Here is a 27,526-nt window from a genome sequence, read left to right on the forward strand (position 1 = left end):
GATTGTCCCTCCCAGTCCTGTTTCTTCAGAATGCCTTGCCTTAGGTACTCACTGACAACCAGAGCACCCTCATTGTCTGACCGCTGTCTCTTCCCCTGCATTTCCTGTTGGGGACTGTCACCTTGAACCAACCATAAGAACAGTTGTAAAATCAGAGTAGAACATTCTCTTCTTGAGTAAGTTTAGTTCTTTCTGAGAATCGTAACTTTAGATCCCAAAGGGCTGCCTCAGATAGCACTCATTTCCACTCCTCTCATTTCACAGAAGAGGAATGAAGGTTCAGAGAGATGAATGGCCTTTTCAAAGGCACAGCTAATATGTGGCTAACTGGGGCCGGGACACAGGTCTCTTGGTATTCCTGGATCCTCTATTGATTTTATGTCTATACATCCTCACATCTCTATCCATCCGTCCATCCATTTATCCACCCCTGGAGAAAGAAAAGCATCAAGGAAACAGCCAGGACCAGCAGCATCCCCCTGCATGGCCTGGACTCCAGATCAGAGCTGAGCCCGCTAGGAAGGCGGGGGCTTTGAGCTCTCATCAGTTCTCATCACCGCAGTGAGCAGTCTGGCTCTGGCCCAGATCCTGTCAGTCAACCACATTTACGGAGCATCTGTTGGGTACACAGCATCACCTTAAGTGCAAAAAAGACAGGAGTCCCAGGGCTCTAGAGGGCCTGCATCCACGTCCATGAAGTGGGAATACTGGTGTGGTGGAGACAACATGAAATGGAAGACCCACTGGTCCATTTTATTTTAAAGCCATATGCAAGAGGGCATACGTCCACAGGTGAGGGATTTAAAGAAAAGGAAGCTCATATCCTCCCCCATCAAAAAGTTAGACAATGAATGAATATATTAAGATGATAAAATGAACATAACTCCTAAGATTTAGCATATTCTAGGACTTGCTCAAGATTTCTAATATACACCACCATTAAGTGTACCATTTTGGGGGCATGGAAAGAGTGGGGAAGCCTAGAGGATTTGCATAGTGTCAAACTTAAGGATGTGCTTGCTCCTTTACAAAGAGCAAAAACAGACTGTCCTAGGTTTGGGGGTGGGAGTTGGGGGGTGGGCAGGTTGTTTGGCCAGATAGCTGTCCTCACTCCACTAGCCTAAGGGGCAGTGAGCACGGGGATGGCGGTCATTGCAAATTCTGCCCACTAGAGGCCAGGAATGTGGTGCTCCACCTTCCCCAGCCTTGTCCCTGGTGGGGGTGGAGGGGGGCTGGTGGGCGGGCGGGGAGGGGCAGCTGGGGCTTAGCAATTTGCGGGCAGGCAAACACTGGCAGGTGGTGAGCGACAGGTGCTTATCATCACAATCGCCACACAAAGGGCCTGCTGTGGTGGCCAAATTTATCACTTCACCTGGGTACTTAGAGGCCCACTTCACACTTGTCCCAGGAGACAAAGCTTTTAATTTATAGGTTTGCAATCACACCTGCGAAAATCTAGGTGTGTATCCACTTAAAATGCCAAGGCCTGGATTTAAAATAGCAATTGTACAGATTTTGTTTAAAGAAAGAGCAAGGAAAAAAAGACAAGAACATGTGGGATGGTCAGACCTGGCTTGGCTTCCACTTGGAGTACAAGCAGGCAAACTGAGGACGACTGATCAGACAACTGCCTAGGAGCAGCAGACACGACATCTGCGCCTGCGTTCATCTCAAAGTCTGGATCAGTCCTCCTACCAAGCAGGGGTAATAATCAGGGTCTGTCTTTCTCTGAGTAGTAAGGAGGCCTGGCCACACCTAACTCTTACTGAATAAGGTTCGCCTCCTTCCTGAGTTTCAGATCCATCTTGATGGTTAATAAAGGCCCTGAATATGGGCAGCGGGGACCCCTAACCAACAGAGCCAATGGCCTCTGTTCAGGCCAGGTCCCCCTCTGTGGCACTACTAACACTGATAACACTCATCAGGGCAGTCTTCTTCATCTTCAAAGTCTTGATCTCCTGGGGCTGTTTCTCAGGCCGGCCTCCTAAATGCGGCTGCTGCTCCAAAGAATCCCATCCTCGGCCAGTTTTCCTGCCCCCGCTCTGTTCCCCTCACCTAATCCAGTGGTTCCAGCCTTGTCCTGTGCACCAGTGGCCCTCACCTCCTGCACCTCCACCGCTGATGAAGTCTTCCTGTGTTACTGGACTGACTGGAATTTCCAGTGATACAGGACATCTTTGCCTGTAAGTTCTAAGGGTCCCTCAAACCCCAAAGCCCTCATCAAATTCATCTTTCCCTCAATGGGCTTCTCTGATATCCCCCAATCTGTGACTAACCCCAAAAGCCACCCAGGGGCACAAACTAGAAACCCTAGAGTCACCCTCATGCTATCACAAGGAGCGTGGTGACCTGTGGAGCTGACCTCTTCAACAGCTCTCAAATCCAACCCTCTGTCATTTCTTGCGTGGGACCCTCAGTACTCTCAGACAGCGCCACTCCTCCCTCCAGACTCTCCCACCCCATGCAGCCTTTCTCTGAGAACCAGTGTCTTCCTACTGAATGACTGTCCTTGGATCTCCAACTACAGACACACAAGTGTCCTTCTGAAGCAGAAGTCCCTTGTCCCCTCCCCCCACCTTACTCTCCTCACTCTCACTCCGCCACGGGGGAGCTGTTTTCCTGAGATGCTGGGCACAGGCACAGATGCACATCTTTGCACATGCCTGTTTCTCAGCCTGCCTGGATGTCTCTCCTGGTCTCTATCTCTCGAACCCACTCCTTCATTCTCCATGCATTTGCCCAGTCCAATGCGTCAGAGACTGCAGGTACTAGAGTCAGTGGGGACAAGAGGACAATAAAAACAATCTTTGTAAGCAAGAGGTACAATGCTGAGGAGACGATGTAAAGAACCCAAAATTATGTGACACTGAGTTTCGAACTCAAAGAAGTATGTGCCAGGTGTGAGCAGTTCCCCAAGGAGAGTTGACCAGCCCGCTGGCAGGGTGCATTTCATGGAGGGCGGAACTGAAGTCTGGTCTTGGCATTCGTCGCTGGGTAGAAAAAGCAGGGGAAAGCATTCAGATGAGGCAAAGAAAGCACCCTGGGTGAAGATAAGAGAAGTCTGGAAGGGTGACTCATTGAGGTGACTAAGAGTCGTCTGCGGTAGCCTGAGAATCAAGTCCAAGAGGGTGGGTATGATGAGGGCTCCCGATGACGACCGTCCAAACACACACAGAAGAGTTCCCACTGCAGCTGGTAGGTCTTGTGACTGGGATTCTTCTTCCTTCTTGACACTTCTTTCTACACAGAGGAGCTTTGCTGGTATAATCCTCCTGCCTCTCTCCACCCCTGACACCTTTCACTGGAGAAGAGTTCTCTCTTCACTGACGGCTGAATCTGAGATAAGGAAGCTGGACATTTCCTGTCCTTCCATGGGTGCTAGGCTGCCCACACCTCATGAGGAGACCTGCTTCCTGGGGCCTGAGAGTGCGTCTCATTCTGGGCTTCACTCTTCAGAAGCCCCTTGTCGCTGTGCTTCGAAAGCTGATGCTGAAAAATGTGCATCCTCAGTAAGAGAGATGCTAGGCTGATCTCCACAGCCTTCTCGCACCCTATCCTTGAACTATTCTGAATTGAAAAATGTTGTATTACTGGGCCTCCTCCAGCCTCCGAGGACAGGGAATGGTTCTGAGGAGGGCAAGAGAGTCAGGTCTGAGTCCCGGAAGCTGGTGGGGGGGCAGCGTAGAGAATGGGGCCGAGGGGCAGAATGCAGAGGAAGTGCATGTCCAGACAGCTGCAGGGACAGCGGGGGTGGGGGGAGGGGAGGGAGCTGGGTGGACAGAACCTGGTGACCCGCTGGTTTCAAGAGGGGCAGAGGAGAGGAAGCAGCCCTGAGGTTTTTAGCTGGGGCACCTGAGGGCTGGGAGGACATCCACTGCAACCCTTCAAAACCCTGCTCGCATGATACATCCCGGGAGACTTCAGCAACTCCCCAGTTCGTGTGGTGCTCTCCGTCCAGTGCTCCCTCAGCTCTAGGTACACACCCTTCATACTGTTTGTCACACAGGAACATGGTTCGTTTGCATGGATCATTCCCATTTGGACCTGGGGATCCTTGAAAGGGGGAGCCTTTGCAGGGGGGACAGGAACTCTCTTGCCAGACCATCTGGATGTTGGCCCCAGCTCTGCCCTCACCATCTGTGTGACCTTGAGCCAGCTCGTGAACCTCTCTGGGCCTTTATTTCATCTATAAAAGAGGGCTAATAAAGTGCCTCCCCTCCAAGAAATCCTCAAACGTGCCATTCATGAGAAGTGAATGGCCCCCAGTAAGCGTTAATACAATCTCATCCCGGCCAGCTGTCTGTGGGTGGCATCAGAGACCGCTCTGAGGAACACTCACTAGATGTGAGCAGATGACAGACTTACAAGGACCACGCTAGGTGCAGGACAGACCAACACGTGGACAAGAAGTGGTTCATCATGTCCTCGATAAAGTGACAATCACACAGACACCAAGGCAAACCAAAAGTGACCGACGTAAGGGAGCGTAGGCTAAGTGCCAAATAAGTAAAATAGAGAAAAGTCTCTAAAACTTAAAGAGAGGTTGGAGGAGCCCCTGCAGGGCAGGTGACTAGAGAGGGCTTCCTGGACACGGCCTTGGGAAGGCCTTGCTGGCCACTGGTGCCCCAGGGTGGGGCTGTACATGGATACTGTGAGAAGGGCGCTGCCCCCGTCCTGGGAGTCCTCCTCCTGCCTCAAGCTCCTGGCGGTCCCCAGGGCTCTGCCACCAGGTAGGGGCAGCACCCATCTCCGCCCGCCGTACTGCATTTGGTCATTCTACAATTCACGCACCTGAGGCACGTGCCAGAGAGACATGTGAGAAGCACATGGTTAAAATCTCCAGTCTCCTCTGATGCGCTCTCCTAACCGATTCTTAAATCTAGTCTCACTTGGATGGAAAAAATACATTTGAACATGAATTCTGGAGTACAGGTACAAAGGAAATCATCATTCCCTTTCATTGTTCAAGATAAAACAGGACAGAACAGGCTCAAGGTGCTCTGGCACAGCTCAAGTTTCTAATAAATGACCCTAAAAATAGACGCTGTGAAATGAAAGGCAAAAAAAAAAAAAAAAAAAAACCTTAAAAATACAAAGTTTAGTCATGCAAGAAAAAAAAAAAAAAGAGAGAGAGACCCAAATCTGATTAAGCCTCTAGATTCAACTACTAATTTGCAAGGAAAAAACAAAACAAAACAACAGAGGACAAAGCCATGTGTTAAATCAGAGTACACTATAAAATCAGTAAAATCCCGACTCTGGGCAAATCTACAGGACAACAAAGCTCGGTCCGTCGATGAACTGTAAAAGATAGGTAGAGACAGAGGAAAAACGTACATTAAGGGACTTAAAAGGCATGCCAGCCAATTCTAACAAGTGGATGTTGATTATCAAATAAACTGCTAAAAGTGCCAAATTTTACAAAATACCAGAAGTCTGAACATTGATATTTGATAGTATTATGAAATTATTCTTTTTCAGATGTCACAATGGTACGGTGGTTGCATTAAAGAAAAAAACATTTTGACCTTCTTTTCGGGATGCATCCTGAACTATTAAAGGTGGATCTGCTTCAAAATAATTCAGCGTGGGGACGGTGGGTAGGGAATATAAGGAAACAAGAAATCCATAAGGTGACCACTGTTGAAACTGGACAGTGGATGGGTGACATCTACTTCCACATATGTTTGAAATTTTCTATGATTATAATGAAAGCCCGAGTTCATTTTCTGGACAAAGTAAGTGAAAAGTGAAGAATCTTAAGCTTAAATGTAAAATAAGACTTTCCTCCAAAATAATAAAACAAATTAAGAAGGGTAGACACAGAATGGTAGGTTAAGATCTTACTTTGTTCACTTTTAATTTAAATTCAATTAATTAACAGAGTGTATTAGTTTCAGAAGTAAAGTTAGAGATTCGTCAGTTGCATATAACACCCAGTGCTCATGACATCACGTGCCCCCCTTAATGCCCATCCCCCAGTAACCCCATCCCCTCACACCCCTCCCCTCCAGCAAGACTCTGTTTCCATTGTTTCCTATGCTTTGTCTCCCTCTCTGGTTTTGTCTTATTTTCTTTTTCCCTCCCTTTCCTTATCAGAGAAAGATAATTTTGATTTCATTCAGATGTGGAATTTAAGAAATGAGACAGAGGCTCATGGGGGAAGATCTTACTTCATTTTAAAGAAGAGGAAAAAGTCCCAGGACAGTGGAGCTAGAGGCCCCCAAGGGCTTTTCCCTTCAGAGAGGAAGCTCAACCCACAGGGCTTGGCCCATCAGAGTCAGGCTGTGAGGCAGAAACTGCATGGTCTGATTACCTTCAAGAACATCTCACATGACCTATAAACCAGAGTCCACTATCTTGTACATAAACCCTTGTACAGCCATACATATGCTACAGGGCACGGTAACTGTCCTTGTCCCTTCATGGAGCTGAACTCCCAAAAGCAGAATAAAAGCACGTACAGTGCACCTGCAGAAGGCATTTGACTAGCACCTGCTCAGGTGACCCGTTTTGGATGCTGGGTGGTCTCATGTGTTTAACTTGACCTTTAGACTGGTGGCTGGTTTCGGGTTATTACAAATAGAAGGTTCTGTCTGCAAATTTCTAAAAGAACTTGGTGTACAAGGGTTTTCACCATTATTGTTTTGTTTTTTTAACCCACTGAGCCACCCAGGCGCCCCTCATTATTGTTTTGTTTTTTTAAAGAGACACCACGGGGAGTGCTGCTGTCACTTTTGGGTAAATAAGTAATGACTTACCACACAAAGAAGCCAGAGCACAACATAGAGTATCTGGGTCTTAGAGAAGAGATCTTGCCCAAATTTTATGCACACGATAGCTTCCAGGAAACCGATGACCCTAGTCAGACAGAATGAGTGATTAAATATTAATTCTTCTTATCATATGCATTATACATATGCATATCAACAGTGCAGCGCTGGGCATATGCATTACCAGAAATACGCGTTATTCCATCATTCTGCGTGGGTAGCAGGCTCCCCACAAATGATACTCGTTCTATTCCATAGCAATTTCTTCAGAAATAACATACATATTTAGATGGCATACAAAGTTTACTTATTGTTATTTTCCTTAAGACTTAATTTTTTTAGAGCAGCTTTAGGGTCATAGTAAAACTGAAGGCAAAGTACAGAGATCTGCCATCTACCTCCCCGAGGGTCACGACCCCTCCCTGGAAGGGTCCATTTGTCACAACTGATGAGGCTACAGGGACATGTCACCATCACCCAAAGACCACAATTCACGTAAGCGTTCGCTCTTTGCGTCGTATGTTCTGTGGGTTTGAACTAATGTTCAGTGATGTGCATGGATCATTACGGGACCCTCCAGGTGAGCCACACTGCCCTAAAAACCCCCATGTTCTGCCTATTCGTCTCTCCACACCTCCCCAGATGTAATGAAGTATTTTTCACATCTTCCTTTCTCCCAGACGAAAACCTCAGCTCCTGGATCTTAATAGCTGGAAGTCTCCAACTCAGCCTATCACCTCGGGGTGAACTGTCACCGCCTCTGTTGGAACCCACTTGTTCTGCCACTCAATCTCTTCAGCCATTGCCAAATTTGCCTTGTCTCAGGTGGGTTATCTGCCCCCTTTTGCCCATGGATCCTAACTCTGTCCTCTAGTCATATGGGGCAAGTTCGAGCCTTCCGAGCTGTCTTTCAATGACTTAAAGACAGCAATCCCATTCCCCTCCCAGACTTCTAAGCATTTCCAGATCCAATATTCCCCGTTCCTGCTGACCATATAAATAATCCTTTATCCTCCAAATACAAAAAGTTTAAAGAAAACAATTTCGTTTTACTCCTTAGTTAAAAGAGCAAAGGTGGGGGTGGGGGTAAGCCCCTTTTACATTCTGGATCTTCACTTATGAATATAAAGATCAGAACTTTACTAAGGTTCAGAGCTTGAAGGTAAGACCAGAGGAGCTGGCTGTGTGATTCCAGACACGACCCAAGAATGCTGATTTCAGACGACTCCACTTTAGGTGTCCCTCACTCCAGGTGGAATCTGGTCATTCGGTGACCGGTGTAGCCCCACAGATATTCTCTCAAAAGGCAAGAAGGGGCTCAGGAGATCCTCAGTGTCCCTACCCATGGGCAGACACCAAGATCACTGCCATGGGCAAACGTACAGACGGCTCTGAACAACGGAATGCCTCCAGTCTGCCAAAGCAGAAAATCTTAAGGTATTGTTACAGAGTTTGGGGCTCTTCTCCCCTAGCCCCGACCAAACAATGTTTAGGAGTGGTTGGCCTGCAGCTCTAAAGACCACCTCCACCCCACACCCCCCGCAGCAAAGTATATTCCAGCGGGGATCCAGTGCAGGGTGGAGTGTCACCAGGATGCTCAAGTCTGGACTGTGAGGTGACGCTAGATGGCAGCAGAGTGCAGGCAGGTGCCTGGCGGCTGGGGGGGGGGGGGGGGGGACTTGGAAAGAACACTTAACCTTTGGCTGGGGCTTCTTGAAGAATCACGAAAGCAAGTGCTTAGCCCAGGAAGTCAGTGTGCTCATCTGCCCTTAGGCCAGACTGAACACCCAGAGTTTACTGTGAGAATTCTGGGTATTCTACTCCATTGAGTCACCTTTCAAAAACACAGTAACTAGGGCTGTGATTCTCAAGCTTTTATGACCCAAGACCCACAGAAAGAAACACATTTTTCTTTGCGACCCCATATGCACGTACATATACACACACACACACACACACACACACACACACACGAAACTGAAACGGAAGTTCCACAGGATAATTTGTTCCTTTACTTTAAGAAAATGCTGGCAGGATCGACTCTAATGGGTCTTCATAATGATGAGAAATTAAAGACAGCAGAGCATTTCAGTCAATGACTTCAGGGTTAGGATTTCCTGGCTCCTTCATGCTGAAGAATCTTAGCTAAGCCGTGGTCCCTGCAGTGAGTGCGTGACCACAGAGTAAAATGGCGTGGCAGGAAGTGAGGGGAAGGGGGCAGAGATGAGGCACAGGGCAATGCGGGTCTTGAGGACCACACTAGGGCTTGGCTTTGAGTCTGAGGAAGGGTTTTAAATGAAAGGCAAAGCGAACGTGACTCAATTCCATTTGAATATGGTCATTCTGAGGGCAGGATCAGGAGGGCTTCCAATTTGGGGACAGGACCAGGGGAGTCTCTGTGGAGGTGTGAGGAGTGGTGGGAAATGGGATGCATTAAACCCAATAATCACATGGACCCTTCTACCACCAGTCATTGCCCCCCACCCATTATCCCTGACCCTCAGGGAATCCTGATGGAGTCCTTCTGGAAGGCTAACTACCTGGTAGAAAACCCAAGTGGCGGCTCCTTTAGGGCTGAGTCCAAAGGCTTGGACACACGGGGAGCCGCTGTTGCTGAGCCTGTCAGCTGAGACTGCACAACATCCTCACCAAGGGGGTCAGGTGGGGCGCAAAATTCCATCTCTCTGATCTTTATGGAATGAACTAGGTGGCCAAACTGTGGTTTGATGGGATTAGGTGGGGCTGCTACTCCCTTTGATGCCTCCGCCCATCCTTATCTTTAATCAGCGAGGTTAGAAGGCAGCCAAACACCTGGGCTGCAGGAGCTGCTCCTGCCTGGGGATGAGGCTGTTCTGCTGACTTGGACCTTCTCAGCTCCCCTCCCCTGTGGAGCCTGTTCCTTCCAGACATGGTACAAGTAAAGATGCCATTAATGTAGAGTCTGGGGTAGGGAGCTCCTCAGTGAGTGGGATAAGAACGGACGCAGGTACACTACAGAAACTTGAGACACAAAAGCACTGGGCGTACGAGCCAGCTGGTAGAAGCAGAGAAGTTTTCAATTGGCCAACAAAACCCACTTCAGGATTCTGAGAAAGCCATGGCCTGGGTGCAACTGGAATTTACCACACATCCTGCCCCCTGGCAGCACGAGAATACACTGCTGCGATGGCTCATGGTGGGACCTTCTCGCAGTGGAAAGGAAACACATACACACAGGACACATCTACCACACAACCACACAGGTGCCCAGGAACTGGGTTCCGGTTCTGCTTCAGGTGAGAAAAGACACCTTCTTAGAAGAAGTGATAGCTGCGCTAGGTTTTACCAGATAGAAACAAAAGGTTTGATTGTATTCCATGAAACTTTCTGACTTCCCAAGAACCCCAAGGTCAAGGTGGGAAGGGTGGGAAGAGGGGCAAAGGGTCCTGGGTGGCATACCCACGACAGTTCTGCTCACCTGTTTTTGCTCTCTATTAGGATTTGGGGCAAGGTATCATTTGGGGAACAGGATTCAGCTGCTAAAAAAATTTTTGTACCTACTGCCAGAGGTTTTGGGCTGTCAGTGGAGGTGTTTATGAGGAAGGAAGCAGGGAGTGGTGAGATAAAGGAGGATGGGATGAAGGGAGAGACAGTGGGAAAGGGAAATTGGCTATGAAGCTACCCTAGCAGTGTGAATGGAGGTGGGTGGACGGGGAAGAAGGTGAAGGATACAGGAGGCTGTGAACGAAGGTTAGCAGCAGGGGTGGGGACCCGGCCGTGCTGGGAGAGGTCAGTATGGGATGAGACCTCCCGCAGAGGTCTGTTTCCCTTGCACACATCCTCCTCCTGGAAGGGCCCTGTGCCTCACAACTGTTGTCCATCTTTCCAGGGGAGGTGTGGGGGTGGGGGGGGGAGAAGAGGTTGGAAGATGGGGTGCCTGGGTGGCTCAATCAGTTAAGTGTCTACTTCAGCTCAGGTCATGATCCCAGAGTCCTGGGATTGAGCCCCACATCAGGTTCCCTGCTCTTCAAGAAGCCTTCTTCTCCCTCTCCCACTTTCCCTGCTTGTGTTCCCTCTCTTGCTGTCTCTCTGCCAAACAAATAAGCAAAATCTTTAAAAAAGGGGGAATGGGGCGGCTGGAAGAACAAGCACAATTATAAGAAACTGTGGAGTGGAGTGACATGGAATGGGCAGCCAGCAGAGAAAACTGAGAAGGAACAAAAACGTAGGAGGAAAACCAGGCCAGTCGCTGAAGTTTCAAGATGGCAGGTGCTGGGGAGAAGACAGGAGAGCTGCAGATGGAGGAAGGACCTGCTGATTTGGGACCGGCCTTGGCCAGAACAGTTCAGCAGGGCACCAGAGATGGCAGCTGACTGTCAAACAGTAGCATTTGGGTAACATGGAGCAAAGGGCAGTTCTTACAGTGAGACGTAGGCGGTCCTGGAGCCCCCAGGGCTCTGTAGACTCTTACCCAACCCTCCAAGGCCCCACCCTGGAACTTTCTCCAGAAGGAAAAGTGACGGCTCACATCTCCAACAGCCAAAGCTTGTTGGACACCTTCCTTCAGGGCCTCGTGATCAGACACCTTCTCTTTATACATCAGGCTACTTTTCTCTTACTTGGAAACTCAGTTATGATGAGGGCTGAGTGAGGAGAAAGATGAAGATAAAGATGGTATAAAGTGCACACCGGGGGAATCTGTTCATGGCGGTCTAGCCCTAATGCCCCCACGGAGCTAGAAACGGTGTAATGGGACTTTCTAAAGAGAGAAGGGGCCGGCTTTTTCGCACTACCACTTTCCCCTTGGTGGGGTTCCCATTCCGGAGCCGGATGGAGTCCTAGCTCTCTCCTGGGTACAGCGTATTTGAGTATAAAAGGCTTAAAAGCTCAGATCTGTGGCATGACTGTGGGAGACCACATTCTAAGTCTGTATTTAGTTACATCAGCAAGCAACTAATACAAACTTTCTCTGGGTATACTATTTACAGAAGAAAAAAGTGCTCTCTTCAGGAGAAAAAATTGTGAAATGGTGGGAATGACACCTCAGGTGGTCCTGTTTGCCTCTTCCCCTCCTCTGCCCACCTCCCCCAAAGCCAAATTCCACTGTCACTATAATACGGGGTGCTCCTACTTTGTTCCCCCACATCTTCGCACTCTGCTAAAGCCTGAAATGACTCTAAAATTAGTGAAAAGGAAACTATAAAGCAGCTCCTAGTTATTAAAAGAAATGAGACATTTAAACACTTGCTGTTTTGTTTTTGTTTTTGTGAGAGAGACAGAGTGTGAGCGAGCGAGAGGAGGGGCAGAGGGGGGAGAGAGAGAGAGAATCCTCAAGGTCGCTCCATGCTCAGTGCTGAGCCAGATGCAGGGCTCGAGCTCACAACCCTGAGATCATGACCTGAACCGAGATCAAGAGTCAGATGCTTAACGGATGGAGCCACTCAGGTGGCCCAACATTTGCTGTTGTGATGAGGGATGGAAAAACACATGATGAGGGCAGCAGGAGACAGGAGGAGGAGGGATGGGGCAGAAGAGGAGGGATGACGGCCTCCGAGAGGCAAAGCTGCAGAGAGAAGAGACAAGGCTCGGGCCCTGCTGTTTCTCCTTCCCCAGCTGACGGGAGGTGGCCCTTGCCAGTGTCCACACACCCAGGTGGATGGCTGTGTGTGATTACTGGAAAGCCCTGTAGTATTTTCAGCATGGCCCACTAGTTCTCAAGAATCCGGAGTCCTGACACCACCCTTCTGGAAGCTCTCCATTTTCAAGAAGCATAGTGAATAAGCCCCAGGAGCGCTCCTTTGCATTTTGCTTCATTTTATTTGGTCCCCTTCAATAAGATGCGACTTTCTATAGCAGTGTTTTCTGTCGCTTGGGCCCTTCTGATTTTGCCTTTTCTTTCACCACTGGGGATTGTATCTTTTGGTTGCCTGATGAGAAACCAACTTTGTCATAACACTACCTCTCTCTCAGAGCAGCATCCCCTTTCCCTCAACAGGTAAACAGGGACGGTTGTGTGGAAAATACGTCCGCTGGCAGCAGAGTGAAGACTCTGGCAAGGACTTGCAAATACAAAAAGAAAACCGCATGTGGATGGAAGGTTCCCGTAAGTGGTGGAGGAGCTCTGCGGACAAGGAGATGCAAAACCAATGCTTCTTGTCCTCTTGGGGCAGGCCAGGGAGGAGGAGAGCCCACGTCCCTCTTTTACATGACTCAACAAATGTGCCCTCACGTGGCCTCTGCTCCATGGATGGTAGTTCCTCTCCTGTCACGTCACTCAACGGTGGAAAGCTAATCCATGTTATCACCCAATAAGATACTCTTAGGGTAGGAAAATCAGTTTATATCACAGAATGTACGAGATACAAGGACAACGAGCCTTTGTGCTCTAGGAGGGAGGAAAAGCCTGCCTACAGCTAACTTGAATAACCCCTCAGACTCTGAAAGGACAGCTGGACACACGCATGTGTGAGTGCGTGTGCGTACACACAAATACACCCAGAAAAATATTTAGAAGGAGTAACAGAAATGTTAACCACAATTATCTCTGGTCCGGTGACTTTTCTAGATCATCTTTAGCTTCTTCTTTTGCCACTTTTTTATCTATTCCTATGTATTGTCTTTTTAACTGGAAAAAAGAAAGTTAACTCTGTTTAAAAATCTGTTGAAAGTAGTAATTTCTTCCCTACTATGGGTATTCATTGAGTATTTTTTATGCCGCCACACTCAATTTAGAACCTAGACTAGGTGTTGGATCTAGTCTCCGGGACAGAACAGCACGCACGGGTTTGCCGGGTGTCTTCGGAACGTCGGCCGCTAAGTGGAAGGATAAACTGTTGGTGATATCTACGCGAAAGAACCAGTTACCGGAGACACTGAAGATGATCTCGCATTGGACACTGCGGGGCTAAACCAGATAGCCTGTGGTCTCTTTCAAATCATTTTTCTTTCTTTCAAGATTTTATTTAAATTCAAGTTAATTAACATAAGGTGTGGGATTAGTTTCAGGTACGGAATTTAGTGATTCATCAGCTGCATGTAACACCTAGCGCTCATTAAAACAAGTGCCTCCTTAATGCCCATCACCCAGCTCCCCCTTCCCCCCACCCCTTCCCCTCTAGAAACCCTCAGTTTCTACATAGTTAAGAATGTTGTCTCCCAAGTTCTATGCAGAAAATATCTTTTGATTTCCTATTTTTCTTAAAGAGCAGTTTGTCTATCATCTTTTCTATGATTATTTTCTATAATATTGTCAACTACAATATTCTAAACTTAAATCAGAAAGGAGAAATGTTAAAAAATGAAAAGGCCTATAAAAACAACAGTTAAGCTTCCACAGGAAAATTGTACCAAGAGACACTTAATTCAGGGTCAAGAAATAACCAAGGAAACTTAAAGGCTGCTTTGAAACGTGCACAGAGATTACTCACCCAAACACCCAGCACTGTGTTCCTACGCGTTTGCACTGTGTGTCGGTGAGGTAAGCATAGTATTGCCTGAAAGAACAAAGGTGGAATTCATTGAGAGCTTCTGGAAGACCAAGAGGTCAGTATAGAATTAAATCACTTTGACACAGTAAATATAAAAGATATTCTGCCTTGTTCTACAAACTCCAGCTGCCCGGTCTACCTCTAGTCAAGGGAACAGGAAGCCGGTGCCTGCTGAAACATTCCTGTAAAAGGTTAGGAGTTCGGTTTGGGTTTGGAAGGAGGAGAGAGTCTGGCATAAAGGGCCAATTATTCTCGAAGGCGGTTTTGATTCGGGGACCGAATGGGCAGTTCGAGTCTCTCTGCATGGAAGTCATTCCAGAGGGTCACGTACACTGTCAGTTAATTGTCTCCTCTGGCACTCTCCAGGACAAAGGTTGCTGATTGTAACCCAGGCTGGACACACACACATTTCTGGCTCTCAGGAACTAGAATGGGACCCCGGCTGCAGCTCACTGTTCCCTGAATACGAACGACTTTGAATGCTACTGATGAGATCCGAAAAAAAGAGGCAATGATATGAAGTTGAAAGGCTTAGGCCAGGACCGTCCAGTAAATATATAATACAAGCCACAAATGTAATTTAAAATCTTCCAGCGGCCATGTTAAAGAAAAAGGAATAGATAACATTCGTTCTAGTAACAGACGTTATTTAATCCAATGTATGGAAAATGGCTATAATGAAGTATTTTATATTATTTTTGCACTAAGTCTACAAAATAAGGTGTGTATTTTCCTCATAGAGCACATTTTAACACAGACAAGTGACATTTCCAGGGGTGGCTGCTTAGGACAGCACACGCTTAGACCCTCATAACTACCCCCAAAACTCGATCTATCCCTTTAGAAGCAGCATCTGAAGCAGTAGCTCATCATCTTTTCGGGGTCACAGACTCCTTTGAGGATTTAATGAAACCTATGATAAAGGCACATTAACACACACACACACAATTTTGCAGTAAGCCTCAGGGGATTCGTGGACACCTGGAGGTCATCCATGAACTATCATCTCCTGACCCCAGAGGCCTGAGTGGAGAGTTCTAGTCATAAAGAATCCAGGTCTGCCTCATTACATCTTCATGACCTGATATGCTTTACCGGTTTAGTGACTCTACCCTCCAATGGCATCCAGTCCCCTAGACTGTGCTTTCTACTACCAGATTCAAAGAATGTTCAGTCAAACATCTTCTCAAAGCAAGAGAGTCGAATCAAAAGGGATGAAAACGGGAGATGTGGTCTGTATGTAGGATTTATCTGGAAGCCTATAAGCTTCCTCTCCTTTTAGGGGCCTGGCACTCGCTACTTGGAGCGGCTGTGTTAAGACCCACTAGGAACACCTCCATCTTTCCAAGCAGCTTGCGCCTTCTTGCATAGGAAATGCCTCTGGTTCATAAAAAGCATAGAAAAAGTGGCTGATTTTTAAACAGCAACAACAAAAGAATCATGTAGAAATCCATAGGGCTTGGCAAAAATGTTATGCTCTCAAAAAAACCCCTCAAAATACTGGACATTTAGTCTCTGGTTTTTGTTTTGAGTTGTTTAATGATACTGAAATTTCACAATCCATTAGATATGGTTGTGATTCTCTTTTATAAGAGATTTCTTTTCCCCACTTACTGTCTTCGTTGATTATTCCTAATTTTACGAAGGAGCTGCTGCTAATCTTTCTTGAAGATCATTGTGAGCCTCAAATGAAATTAAATTTTAAATGAGAGATGGAGGTTCCAAGCCACCAAGGGAAAATAGCATATTTACAAGAAAAGTACTTCAACAGGCCACTGGTCTGTGACACGTCAGAACGTCGCCTGCCTACCAACTGCTGGTTTCTCATTCGATTCACAATGAATGCCCGAGATGGAATTCTGGACCCTTAATTCTGCAGGACTCAGTTGTATCTTACTTGGTTTGCTCAATCCAGGATCTGGGGGGAACTATATATAGATAGATGTAGATATATAAATAGCTATACAGATATATAGCATATATCATTTTTTTAAAGTATTTAAAAATAAAATATTTTCATATTAAATATATATAAATTAAATAATATATAAAATATGTAAAATAAAAAAATTAAAATATTTAAATAAATGTTTATAATGATTTTATATAATCTGTATCTATATCTATATGCATTTGCTTCCTTTTTATACTAATTAATGAGGAACAGAAGAGGTGCTGAACAGAGTAAGGAGGTTTGTTAGACTGAGGAGAACACCCACTCTTCTTGGCAAGTGAGGCCCTCTGCTTGTGTAGTTTGCATGCATACTGAAAATGGTGAATTAAGTTATCCCACAGCTTCTGGAAAACTAACACTTGTAACTGCTTAATTTATATTTGAATTGACTGCACAGATCTCTTTGGTGTTCTTACTGCTCAATGCCAGTGCTCCAACGTTAACTGTAAAACCCAAATACGTTAGCTCTAAGTAGGAAAAATGAAACAGAGGAAACAAGGTCTGTCTGATATTCACGGGGATCAGTCTATAAGAGGGGCACTTTCCAAAGAATGCCTCACCTCTGGGGCCCTACCTGAATTGGGGAAACAAGAGCATGAACATCCAAGCTTATCTGAGTTGTCCTGGAGGACGACAGAAAGGACACTGCTAGACGGAAATTAACTGCTCTAAAAAAGCGAGTAAAGTATCATTCTAAAGTAACGTCATTTATGACTTCTGATCAACCATGAAAACTTTCGTATTTTTTGATCACCTCCTTTTAGAAAAAAAGTTTTTTTTTTAAATTTAAAAATCTTCAAGGGGGGTAGAAAAGGAATAGCAGTGGAGGACACTAAAAAGTTTTGAAGATAATGGCATGTGTGGTGTTCTCACTTCATGTGACTGAGGTCTGAGAGCAAAACATTTTCTTCAGATCCAAATGTATATTCCTTTAATATTTTCATGGAAAATCTGCTCATTTACATGACTTTCCTTATGCTGAACAGGAGAATACACAGCAGGCTAACGTGCTCAAATGACAGTCACGCTTGTATAGAATTACCTCACTGTGGGAGCCGTGATGCCACCAATAAAGAGAATTCTACACCAACTTAATGGATGACTGGCTTGGAACACAAAGATATGTTTCAAGAAGAAGGTATTCAACTCAGTTAGCTGAAAAAGAAGGAAGCATTAGTCAACCTGATACTGTATGCTTAGTCATAATAATATATTCCTCATGACAGATGTTCTAAAAAAAATAATTAGTATGCTCAAAGCATTTTCAGAAAATACAGGGGGTCTTCCAAGTCACTAGTGGAATAGTTGCTACTTTTAAACTAAGTAACAGCCAGTACAATATTGACACCAACCAACCGGGGTTTACGGGAGAGGTGCTGGGGTCGGGGAAAGGGTACATGGTGGCATCGGCTATCTGTCATGTTTCCTGGGACGTGGCTGTCACTTGGGTCATGCGAGTGATGTGCTGGAAGAGTCAGGAGAGAGATGCCTTGAGAACAGCAGTAATCATGAAGACGAGTATTTGCCATGGAACACTTACGCAGTCTTACAGAAACCAGGCTGGGTCTAAGATATGTAGGACTGCAGCAAAGTAAGCTATTTAATCGCCAAAAGAAACTTGAGAATGAGACGTGACTGGGAATGCATCTAGCATGTGCCTCGGCCAAAGGCAGCTCTTAAAGGTGGGTGTGAGGAACTGGTTCAAGGTTTCATCTACGGGCCGTGGTCCTCTTCCCTGAGGTTAGCATCCCAGGGCAGCTCATCACATGAGGCAGCATGGGAATGTGTTCCCTGCTGAGCCCGCCTCCTGCATTTCCGGTCCAAACTAAGCAAGGAGAGGAGATCAGGGAGGGTCACCACTTGGAAAACCCACGGATCACCAGGTTCATTTCAGTGACGTAAGACGTTGTGTCTTTTCCCATAGCACTGATTTCAAGGGTATAAAATTTAAAAAACGGTCCACTAGTTAACACCACACGTGGAAAGCTGGCCACAGCTCGGTGTTCATGCTCATGGGAGACCTGGGCTCTGTGGAGTGCGGCCCTTCTAGAAGCACAGCTTGCTATCTCTCCCAGACAAATCAAAGCTCCTGCTCAGTTCTTGGATTAAAGGAAAACCTATACCGTCTTAGATATTACTCTCATGAGGTAAACTTAATCCCCATCCATTTAAACTCCCATTTTTACACACACGGATTCCCCAAACTATGGTGACGATTTTAAACATTCACATACACTTCTGTTTCTCGAGAAAGTCCATTTACTGAGATGAACATTAGTATTTTCCACGTGTGGACCAGGACCGTGGTCTTAAAGGTGACACAAGCTTATTTTTTCTTATGCGGGGCGTATTCCTTGCATGTGTTCAAAATAACGGAGTCTTCCAAAAGACTCTTCAGGCAAAAGCTAGTCTCCCAAAGTTGTAAAATAATTAACCTGGGGACGGGAGGATCAACACAAGAGGCTATCTCTAGAAGACAGAGATGTTTGGTCATCCTTTTCCAAGACCCTCAGCTGTCTGAATCACTTCAGTCACGTAGTGGGCTGCATGGAAGGAGACCTTCCCTCCACCGACGGCACCCTCCTGGAGGACCCAGGTCCCCAAAGAGCGCCAGCGCCCCACACATGGTGGAGGGCTTCTTTTCTCAGCTCTCTACAAATCACGGAGAGTGGTAACAGCTGAGGCATGACTCTAAAAATTAAACATTAAACCTAAAACATAAGAAAAAGCCTTTGCATTTGTTCCTCTGGCCCTGAAAAATGATCACTCTGAAAAGCTATCCAATGCCTAACTCCCCAGGTGACAGATGCTGACCAAAAACTTCTTTCGGGGAATTTTAAGCTGTTTCTAATTTGCAATTCAAAGAAAGATACTTGAAAATGTCTTCCCCAGGAAGTAAGACCTTAGGCGTGATAACACTGTTCTGTTTAATTATTTTATATGTCAGCTGCAGAATCTTCTATCTTCCGAACCAGCCAGCTGCTAAGCAGTGTCAACTAGCATTAACTCTAAATTCCTAGGCGGTTCTTATTTTGCTTTCATTCCCATTACCCCCTTCCCTTCCCACCCCCGCCGAATTCTGAACATCCGAAAAATACCTGCCAGATGATCATGAAAAGGTATATTCCAGCCACTCTCTGAAAAGACGACTTGGGGTCAAACCATCGAACGTAGGTCCAGCTAGCAGGAGTGAACTGGAGCACAGCTCTTTTAATTTTCCCGGTGGTGGTGTGGATGTCTCTGTAAGGAAGAGAATGGCCCCAGTGAAAATCTGGAGAGATAAAGAAGGGGAAGAAGAAAAACCAAAAAGACAAGAAAAAAAAACCCCAAAAACAAAACCTGCACTGACAATTTTACACACATGCTCAGAACAAAAAGAATCCTTTCTAGTCGAACCGTCTTTCCCACAAGGATCTCTCTATCCATACAACGTGTGGAGAGCTGTAAGCTCGACGGGGCATTTCAGTGATGACAGGCACAGGGCAGAGGTCAGGTCACTGCAGAGACAGGAGAGGCCTTCCCTTGTGAATGGGTGACAAAAGAGCCTGAGACATCAACGACAACCACCTGGAACCAAGCCAGGGAGAATGAGGGCGTTGGCAAGGATATGCTCCCACCCGCTGTGCATCTCCCAAGTCAGGACATTTTAGTCAAAGAGAGAACATGCTCCAGACTTTGAGGTCGCCCACGCTGTTTCTTCATCTAAGATAAGTGAACACTTGGGGATGACACGCAGTGATTTTTAACCTTCCTTAGTTTTAATCCTAGAAATCACTCAGTTAAAAATGTCATACTCCCATGACAGAACAGGTCAGGCCTTTTATTCTTATGGGGGAAAAGGGGAGGGTTTGTTCCCTCATTCATTCATCTAACCCATCAACAAGCATGTATTGAGAAGATCTCGGGACACCTGAGTGGCTCAGTTGGTTAAGCATCTGCCTTCAGCTCAGGTCGTGACCTCAGGGTCCTGGGACTAAGCCCTGCATCGGGCTCCCTGCTCAGTGGGGAGCCTGCTTCTCCCTCTGCCTGCTGCTCCCCCTACTTGTGCCCCCTCTCTCTCTGACAAATAAATAAATAAGATCTAAAAAAAAAAAAAAAGAAAGAAAGAAAGAAAGAAAATCTCACAGCAAAAATATTTGAGGCACAAAAGCAACAACAACAAAAAATTAGAGATTATCCAAAAATAAGCAAAAACTATGAAGGAACTGTATTTAAAAAAAAATAGCCAATTATATGGAAAGAAGAAGAGGAATCTGGGAATAAAGAAAGTGACACAGTGGGATTAAGTACTGGAATGTTTAACACAGATCTTCCTCAATTTATGATGGGATCCCGTCCTGATAGTCCCGACATAAATTGCAAATATCATACGATGACAATGCATTTAGTACACCTCACCAAACATCATAGTTTAGTTCAACCCACCTTAAACTTGCTCTGAACACTTACAGTTGTCTATGGGGGTTGGGCAAAATCTTCTAACAAAGCCTCTTTGATAACGAAGCGTTGAGTATCTCATGTAACTTACGGAATACTGCACTGAAAGTGAAAAACCAGGGCTGTCTGGGGGCGGAGGGGTTGTGACTATACTGGTCATTTACACTCATGATCATGTGGCTGGCCGGGAGCTACGTGGCCACTGCCCGGCATCGTAGGACAGGGTCCTATGTGCATCCCTAGCCTGGGAAAAGATCCAAATTCAAAACTCAAAGTATGATTTCTACTGAATGCGTATCACTTTCACACTATTGCAAAGTCAAAAAATCATGAAGTCAAACCATCGCTGTAAGTCCAGATTGTCTGTAAACAGGTTAATTCAACTTTATATTCATTTACATATTTGATGTAACATAAAAAATACACTAGTGGGATTTCCGCTTAGGAGTTGGGCTTGTGTTTTGGTCAACCGACAAAATGACTCTCACGTTGAATCGGAAGCATAAATATACGAAAAGGGGGAAGTGTATGGCAGTAAGAGCCCCTCGTAAATTCAGACTCAGCGGCTGACGACCTGTGTGTCCTTGGGCAAAATACTAAACCTAGTTCTCACTGTTGCCAACCCTCGAAGGAAGAGAAAAGTAGTGCCAATCCCTAGGATTGAGGTCAGGCTCAAATGAGCTACTGCTTAGAAAGCTTGCTTACACCAACATCTGGCACAGCTATGGTTTTTGCTCTGTTACACACGGTCTTAACTATATTAAAACGTGTGTTATCAAGTCAGTACCCAAGAAATTCAGTATCACACATTTCTATGTGTGATAACATTCAGAAAGGATTAAAGGTAAAATTCAAAGGAACACTGAAATGGACACATACATACATTAGTGAACACGGGTGAGAATATAAAAGGGTGTAAATAAATTTATTTACAGGAAAAAAATAAAAAATGTACACACAGATGTATGTTTAAGAATGTCTGCTCTAGCTTTCTTCATGAAACTGAAAACTTTGAAACAACTAAATGACCACAGAAGGGAACAGGTTAAATACCTCATGATTTATTCATAGGTTGGGATATGAAGAAGCCCTTAAAATCATGGTTTAGGAGACTAATGATGTGGGAAAATGTTCATGTTCTGTTGGATAAATAAATGAAGGTGTAAACACAATAAAAACAACCACTTTCAGGACCACTACTGAGGTTCTCTCCCTCCTTGTCAGCGGCACAGTTCCTGTGGCTGTCAAACTGAGGAACGAGTTCAGAGGAGTAGGACGAACAATGACGGAGGTGGGCCAGGCACAGAGGAGGGATGTGCAACGTGAATCAGAGTCAGAGACAACCACCTGGAGAGGTATTGAGGGAGTTGAGGCAGGCAAGGAGAGGGCCCGTGACCCTGGCACATGGGGACAAGGGCCAAACCCAAGTCCAGAGGCACACGTGCTTGGGCTCAGAACCTTGGGTGCCCCAGAGGGTGTGGAGAAAAGAAGTAGACCTGCCCAGCTCCCCTGGTGCATTTCGTCCTAAAGACCACGAGAAGACATCACAGAGGAAAGACAGGATGAATCTGACGTTCTCAAAAAGATCGCTCGGAATGGGTAACCAGGGAATGGGGGACTAACTGACCCAGCGACGGCAGGGTGAATGCAGGCTGAGGCAAAAGCATAAAAATAAAATCATAAGATCATAAATGATTCTGCATTTTCTGGATGAATGCCTGAAATGAGGTCTATAATCACTCGTGAGTTTCAATTACTAACGCGTCATTAATTTCTTATCATCCAAGACCACACTGAAGTTGCGTGCTTGTCATGTGGTGAAGGACGCATTGTGAAACCCTGTGACTCACGCCCAGAAAGAAGGCCACTCACTTGAAGCTGGCCCAGTGGTAGGTCCTCATCTCTAGGAAGCGGCAGACGACCATGCCCAGCCAGATGCCGCCGCCGTTGCAGAGCAGGATGTCCAGGATGACCTGATCCCACCAGCACTCGGCGAAATTGGGCAGCAGGTGCATGAAGAACAGCTGAGAAACACAAGAGGCCACAGTTTTAAAAACAAAACTGCAGAACGACAGATTTCCTAGGAGTAGCATAATCTGTCAGGGAGGTTGTTGACGAGTCAGGTTTTCCTAGTGTATGAACAGAATAAATAAAAACAAGGTCCGTGATCAGGTTTGTGTTTTATGCTGTGGACGCTCTATGAATATCAAGAACCAAACAGTTTTTGTTTTTGTTTTTTTTAACATAGGGTTTTAAAGAAACGTAATTGCTCCAGAAAAAATACTACTGATGAATGACCTTGGCTAAGGATGAGACAAGGATCTAGGAAGGGAAAAGGAGAAAAGTCTTTGTACCTGCCAACAGAGCGCTGGCATAATCCTCAAAATTAGCAGCTTGAGAGTTCAAGCTGCACATTTTAGTAATATCCCATAAATATTTAGGTAAAACAGCAAGGAAACGGCAAAAGTAGAAAGTTCAGGTTTTGATGACATCTTTTAGGAAACCAAAAGCTTAATGGGAAACATTTTGATAACTGATTCACAATCATGACCTTATTAAGTGCTTCTGATGTGCCAAGTGGGGAGGCAAAGTGGAGTCAAGATTCTTGCTCTCAAGGGCAGGAGTCGGACACTTATCCAGAACCACAAAATAAGGTGGGCTGTAGCAAATGTTTCCGTGGCGACATAATGGAGCATGGTGGAGACAATAGGGAGATTCCTCCTGACGGATGGCACCCGGAACACGACGTACTGGACTGAGAATGTTAAGGACAGGAATGACTGGTTTCAAGAGAAGGAGATGAAGACTGAGGACATTCCAGAAAGAGGGAACACCAGGATGGGGGAGAAGGGGGGAGAAACCACCTGTGGAAATAGTTTTGTCCAAAACAAAGAGTGGGTCAGCCATGTCCAGAGCAGCCCACCCTGCTGCGTGAAGGCCCATTTTAAGAAGGTCTGAGATGACAAAGACAGCACCTGGGCATTTCTGGAAAGAGGTAACCCCATAATTACAAACCTCTCAGGGAATATGATCAATACTATGAAGTAAAACTGTTCATGGAAGCATTTCAGAGACTGTAAACACTGCAAGTATCTGAAGAGTCTGCCTGCTTAGCGTACTGGCCGGTGAGGAGACGGAGCGCAGCTGCTGTGTGCAAAGGCAGCGGGCTATGTCCCTCCCTGAGGCGAGCCAGGCACAGCCCCTGACGTGTGATCCCAGGTTCCCAGCCACGAGAGGCAGCACTAACTGTCCCTTTCAACAGGAAAGAGAGACACGTCAACAGAAGTCGATGACACATATTTGCTGACATGAGACTACACAGGGGACCAGGATGTGGAGGACAGGCTTCGTCCTCAAGAGCTTTCCTAGAAAGTGCCAGATCCTGGGGGTGAGGTGGCTATCCAGAGGAAAGACTGGAGCTCAGGGAGGGGGACACGGGAAAACAGAAGGAACGAGGACTGCCCATCCAGAGCGGAGCACATCTGGAACCCAATCAGGGCTCACCTAATAAAGCAAGGTGCTGGGCTCTGGTCCCCTCATCTGTCCAGACCTGAGCAGGAGGAGCTGGAGAGGGCTCAATTCATTCATTCGCTCACTAGGAATCTGGGAAGCAACCACCACTTGTGAGACACGGTACCTGGGACTATGCAGACATGGGCCCTGCCCTCTTGAGGCCTAACACCTGGCAGCAAAGAGACACTATAAGCATCTAAAATACGATGAGTGTTTCAAAGGAGAAGGGCCAGGCGCTCCATTTCTAGGTGTACAGACTTGGAGCATAGCCAGCACAGGGAGCTGGGAAAGGAGGGAAGAACCTGCACGTGTGCTCTGGGGTAGGAAAAGACACAGAATCTTTGACACGAAGAAAGCAAAGATGGCTGCCACACAGACAGCAGCATGGGGAGGGTCTTAAGCAGCTAGGGGAGGTGGGCCATGACAGGTTAATATCGGGCCTTACAGGCTGGTCCAGAAGTTTGGATTTTGGACAACTACTAAAGGGTTTTCAGTCGGAGAAGGACATAACTAGATTGAGAGGTGAAAAAGACCACTTTGGGAGGAGACAATGAAGGGAGGAGGTGAGTGGTTCATCCGAGAGAGGACAGGAGGTTAGAGACACGTCGAGCAGTGGTGGGAAAGACTTAGACGGAGCAGCTCTGCTTACGAGAGCGGAGAGGATGCTGAGGAGCAGGGAAGGAAGGCATGGGGCCATCTGTAGTGTGAGGGAGGAGAAGGAGTCAGGTCAAGAACGGCCCAGGGCCTGGCCCAGGGTCCCACAGCGGTGAGGTCAGGAAGATGCCTGGAATTCTGAGGGGAACATGGTGGGAGAGCAGGAACGTGGGCTGCGCACCTGGAATCAAGTACAGCTGGAGTCCGATCCTGGCTCACCTCATGAAGCAAGGCTCTGGTTCCTTCGTCTGTCTACTGGGTATAGACACCACCTTTTCAGTTTATGGTGATGATTTAGGATAACGCATATAGAGGGCTGGGTACTACTGTGGGTTGAATTGTGTCCCCTCAAAACCCATACGTTGAGCCCCTAACCTCATTCTTCATGACATGAATTCAATTTGGAAAGAGAGTTGCTGCAGAGGTCATTAGTAAAGATGAGGTCATCCTAGAATGGGGGGAGCTTCTAATCCAGTGTGACTGGTGTCCTTGCAAAAAGAACACCACATGAATGCACACAGGGAAGGCCCCACTTGGAGGTGAAGGCAGAGATCACGGTGATGCGTGTACAAGCCAAGAAATGCCGAAGATGGCCAGCAAGCGATTAGAAGCCGAGAGGCCTGCACCAGATTCTCCTTCACAGCCCTCAAAGGACACCAATCCTGCCAATACCGAGAACTCAGATGTCTAGCCTCTGGGGCTATAAGAAGCACATTAACAGAAGCCTGATGTGACTGGCATCCTTCCCTAAATTAGGGTCAAGACAACAGCTGGCATCAAGAAAGATACTGTACACATGGCCAAATTTTACTCCCCATGAGTGATCAACTAAGAATAAAATCGTAACTGAATGATAAATGAGTAAGTCCCCTAAATTTCATTTTCCTAATAGTTTTTTAAGACTATGTCTCTTTCAGGAGCACCTGGGTGGCTCAGTCAGTTAAGCATCTGCCTTTGGCTCAGGTTATGGTCCCAGGGTCCTGGGATCCAGCCCCACATCGGGTTCCCTGCTCAGCAGGAAGTCTGCTTCTCCACCCTGTGTCTGCTGCTCCCCGACCTGTGTTCCCTCTGTCAAATAAATAAATAAAATCTTTAAAAAAAAAAAAAAAAAAAGACTCTCCCTTATTCATTAAATGAGACAAACCTGACTACTGAGATATCAGAGCTATATTAGGAACCCGTTTTTCAGCTACAAAATATCCTGGAGGCTCCTGTAATTCCCAAACACCGAAATTCTATTTATCTCAAACTGGAAACTAGCTGGTGGGTAACCTACCTATTTATTTCTAAGTAGATGTCCTCATTACCTTGTATTTGTCTCACTGGGGTTTTTACTTCATTCTTTTTGCTTCATTTCATTTGTTTCTCTTTAAGACTTGTGAGGCAAGAGACACATTTTAAGTTAACGAGGAATTTGTGCCCTGCCCCCCACCAAAGGTATAAAGTATTCCTAGGGGATTGTTTAAACACAGTTTGTACCAAGAGGCAGAGAATCGATGAAATGCCTGTTAATGGACAGACTGCCTTCCTCCTACAGGTAAACCATCTGGTCACAGCCCCTTCTTACCTCGGTCAGCTCCCAGGTAATACTGATTGTCCAGCAGAGACCATAACTACGGATCAACAAGGCCTTCATGGCCCAGCCCCAGAAATGTCCAAACGCAAATATATCAAAATGGCTGATAATTCTCTCCCAGGTGATAACGTGGCAGTTGACAGCATACTCCTGTTCAAAATAAAAACGCAAATAATGAATGGATACTCTCACAATCAACTTCCTGTCCAGGATCCTGACAATAAATGAAAAGAACTGATATGACCTTGACAACTAATACCGGTCCTGCCCCCCATCCCCCGAAAACTTTAATAGTGGAACACCCTTTAGGAAAAATGGACAAATATTAAAGTTTATGAATCAGAATTGCTTTGCTCTGAATTACAGAAGTTTGATTAAAATGGGAAGCAAAATAATTCCACAAAGGCTTATAGCCCATCTTAAAGAAGTGGAATCACACAGCCCAGGTCACCTGACTATATAGCACAGCTATCTTAAAGCCAGTGATAAGAACGTAAATAGAATCCCAATTAATAAAGAATTAAGTAGAATCCCAATAGGTTTATACATTTAAAGACACATCTAAATATCATGTAGAGAAGGAACCAGAACAGAAATGTAAAATATATTCAGTATTAAATGGCAGTGAAAATACTATGTATCAGTATGATGCGATGAAGCTAAGTAGAACTCAGAGGAAAACCTAAAGCCTTAAATATTTAGGTCAGAAAAGAGGAAAAGCTGAAGGATCCAATTTCAGAAATTAGAAGGAAACAGAATAAACCTCCCATCTCCAAATGTTATCACATGCTACACAATTTCAATATTTAAAAATGACAAAGCTGGGCACCTGGCTGGCTCAGTTGGTTGAGCGTCTGCCTTCAGCTCAGGTCATGATCCCAGGGTCCTGGGATTGAGCTCCCTGCTCATCTGGCTTCCTGCGCTTCTCCCTCTGCCTGCTGCTCCCCCTGCTTGTGATCTCTCTCTCTCTCTCTCTCAAACAAATAAAACCTTTTAAAAATAAATAAATAATAAAGATGACAACGCTTTTAAGACTTTTGGTTTTGATTCTAATACCTTTTTGTTTTTAATAGGACATTTTAAAGAAATTTTAGATCAACAACCTTATATTTTGGTATTTATTACGAAAGCAATTATCATATGACAATATAAC

At 45.9% G+C, this 27,526-nt stretch overlaps 1 protein-coding gene across 1 annotated transcript in view; it reads right to left on the reverse strand.

The window, feature by feature from the left end:
- Window positions 1-27,526, reverse strand: part of LOC111146565 (phosphatidylserine synthase 1) — a 62,705-nt gene that overhangs the window by 4,785 nt on the left and 30,394 nt on the right. Inside the window, exons 5-10 of the mRNA XM_022502157.1 lie at window positions 26,365-26,523; window positions 22,503-22,654; window positions 19,292-19,433; window positions 17,236-17,348; window positions 14,180-14,245; window positions 6,762-6,861 (exon numbers count right to left, since the gene is read on the reverse strand). Of these exons, the coding sequence (XP_022357865.1) occupies window positions 6,762-6,861; window positions 14,180-14,245; window positions 17,236-17,348; window positions 19,292-19,433; window positions 22,503-22,654; window positions 26,365-26,523 (732 nt within the window). The remainder of the gene's footprint in view (window positions 1-6,761; window positions 6,862-14,179; window positions 14,246-17,235; window positions 17,349-19,291; window positions 19,434-22,502; window positions 22,655-26,364; window positions 26,524-27,526) is intronic.

Source organism: Enhydra lutris, unplaced genomic scaffold, assembly GCF_002288905.1.
Source record: "Enhydra lutris kenyoni isolate GAN:26980312 unplaced genomic scaffold, ASM228890v2 scaffoldscaffold14, whole genome shotgun sequence".
NCBI lineage: Eukaryota > Metazoa > Chordata > Mammalia > Carnivora > Mustelidae > Enhydra > Enhydra lutris.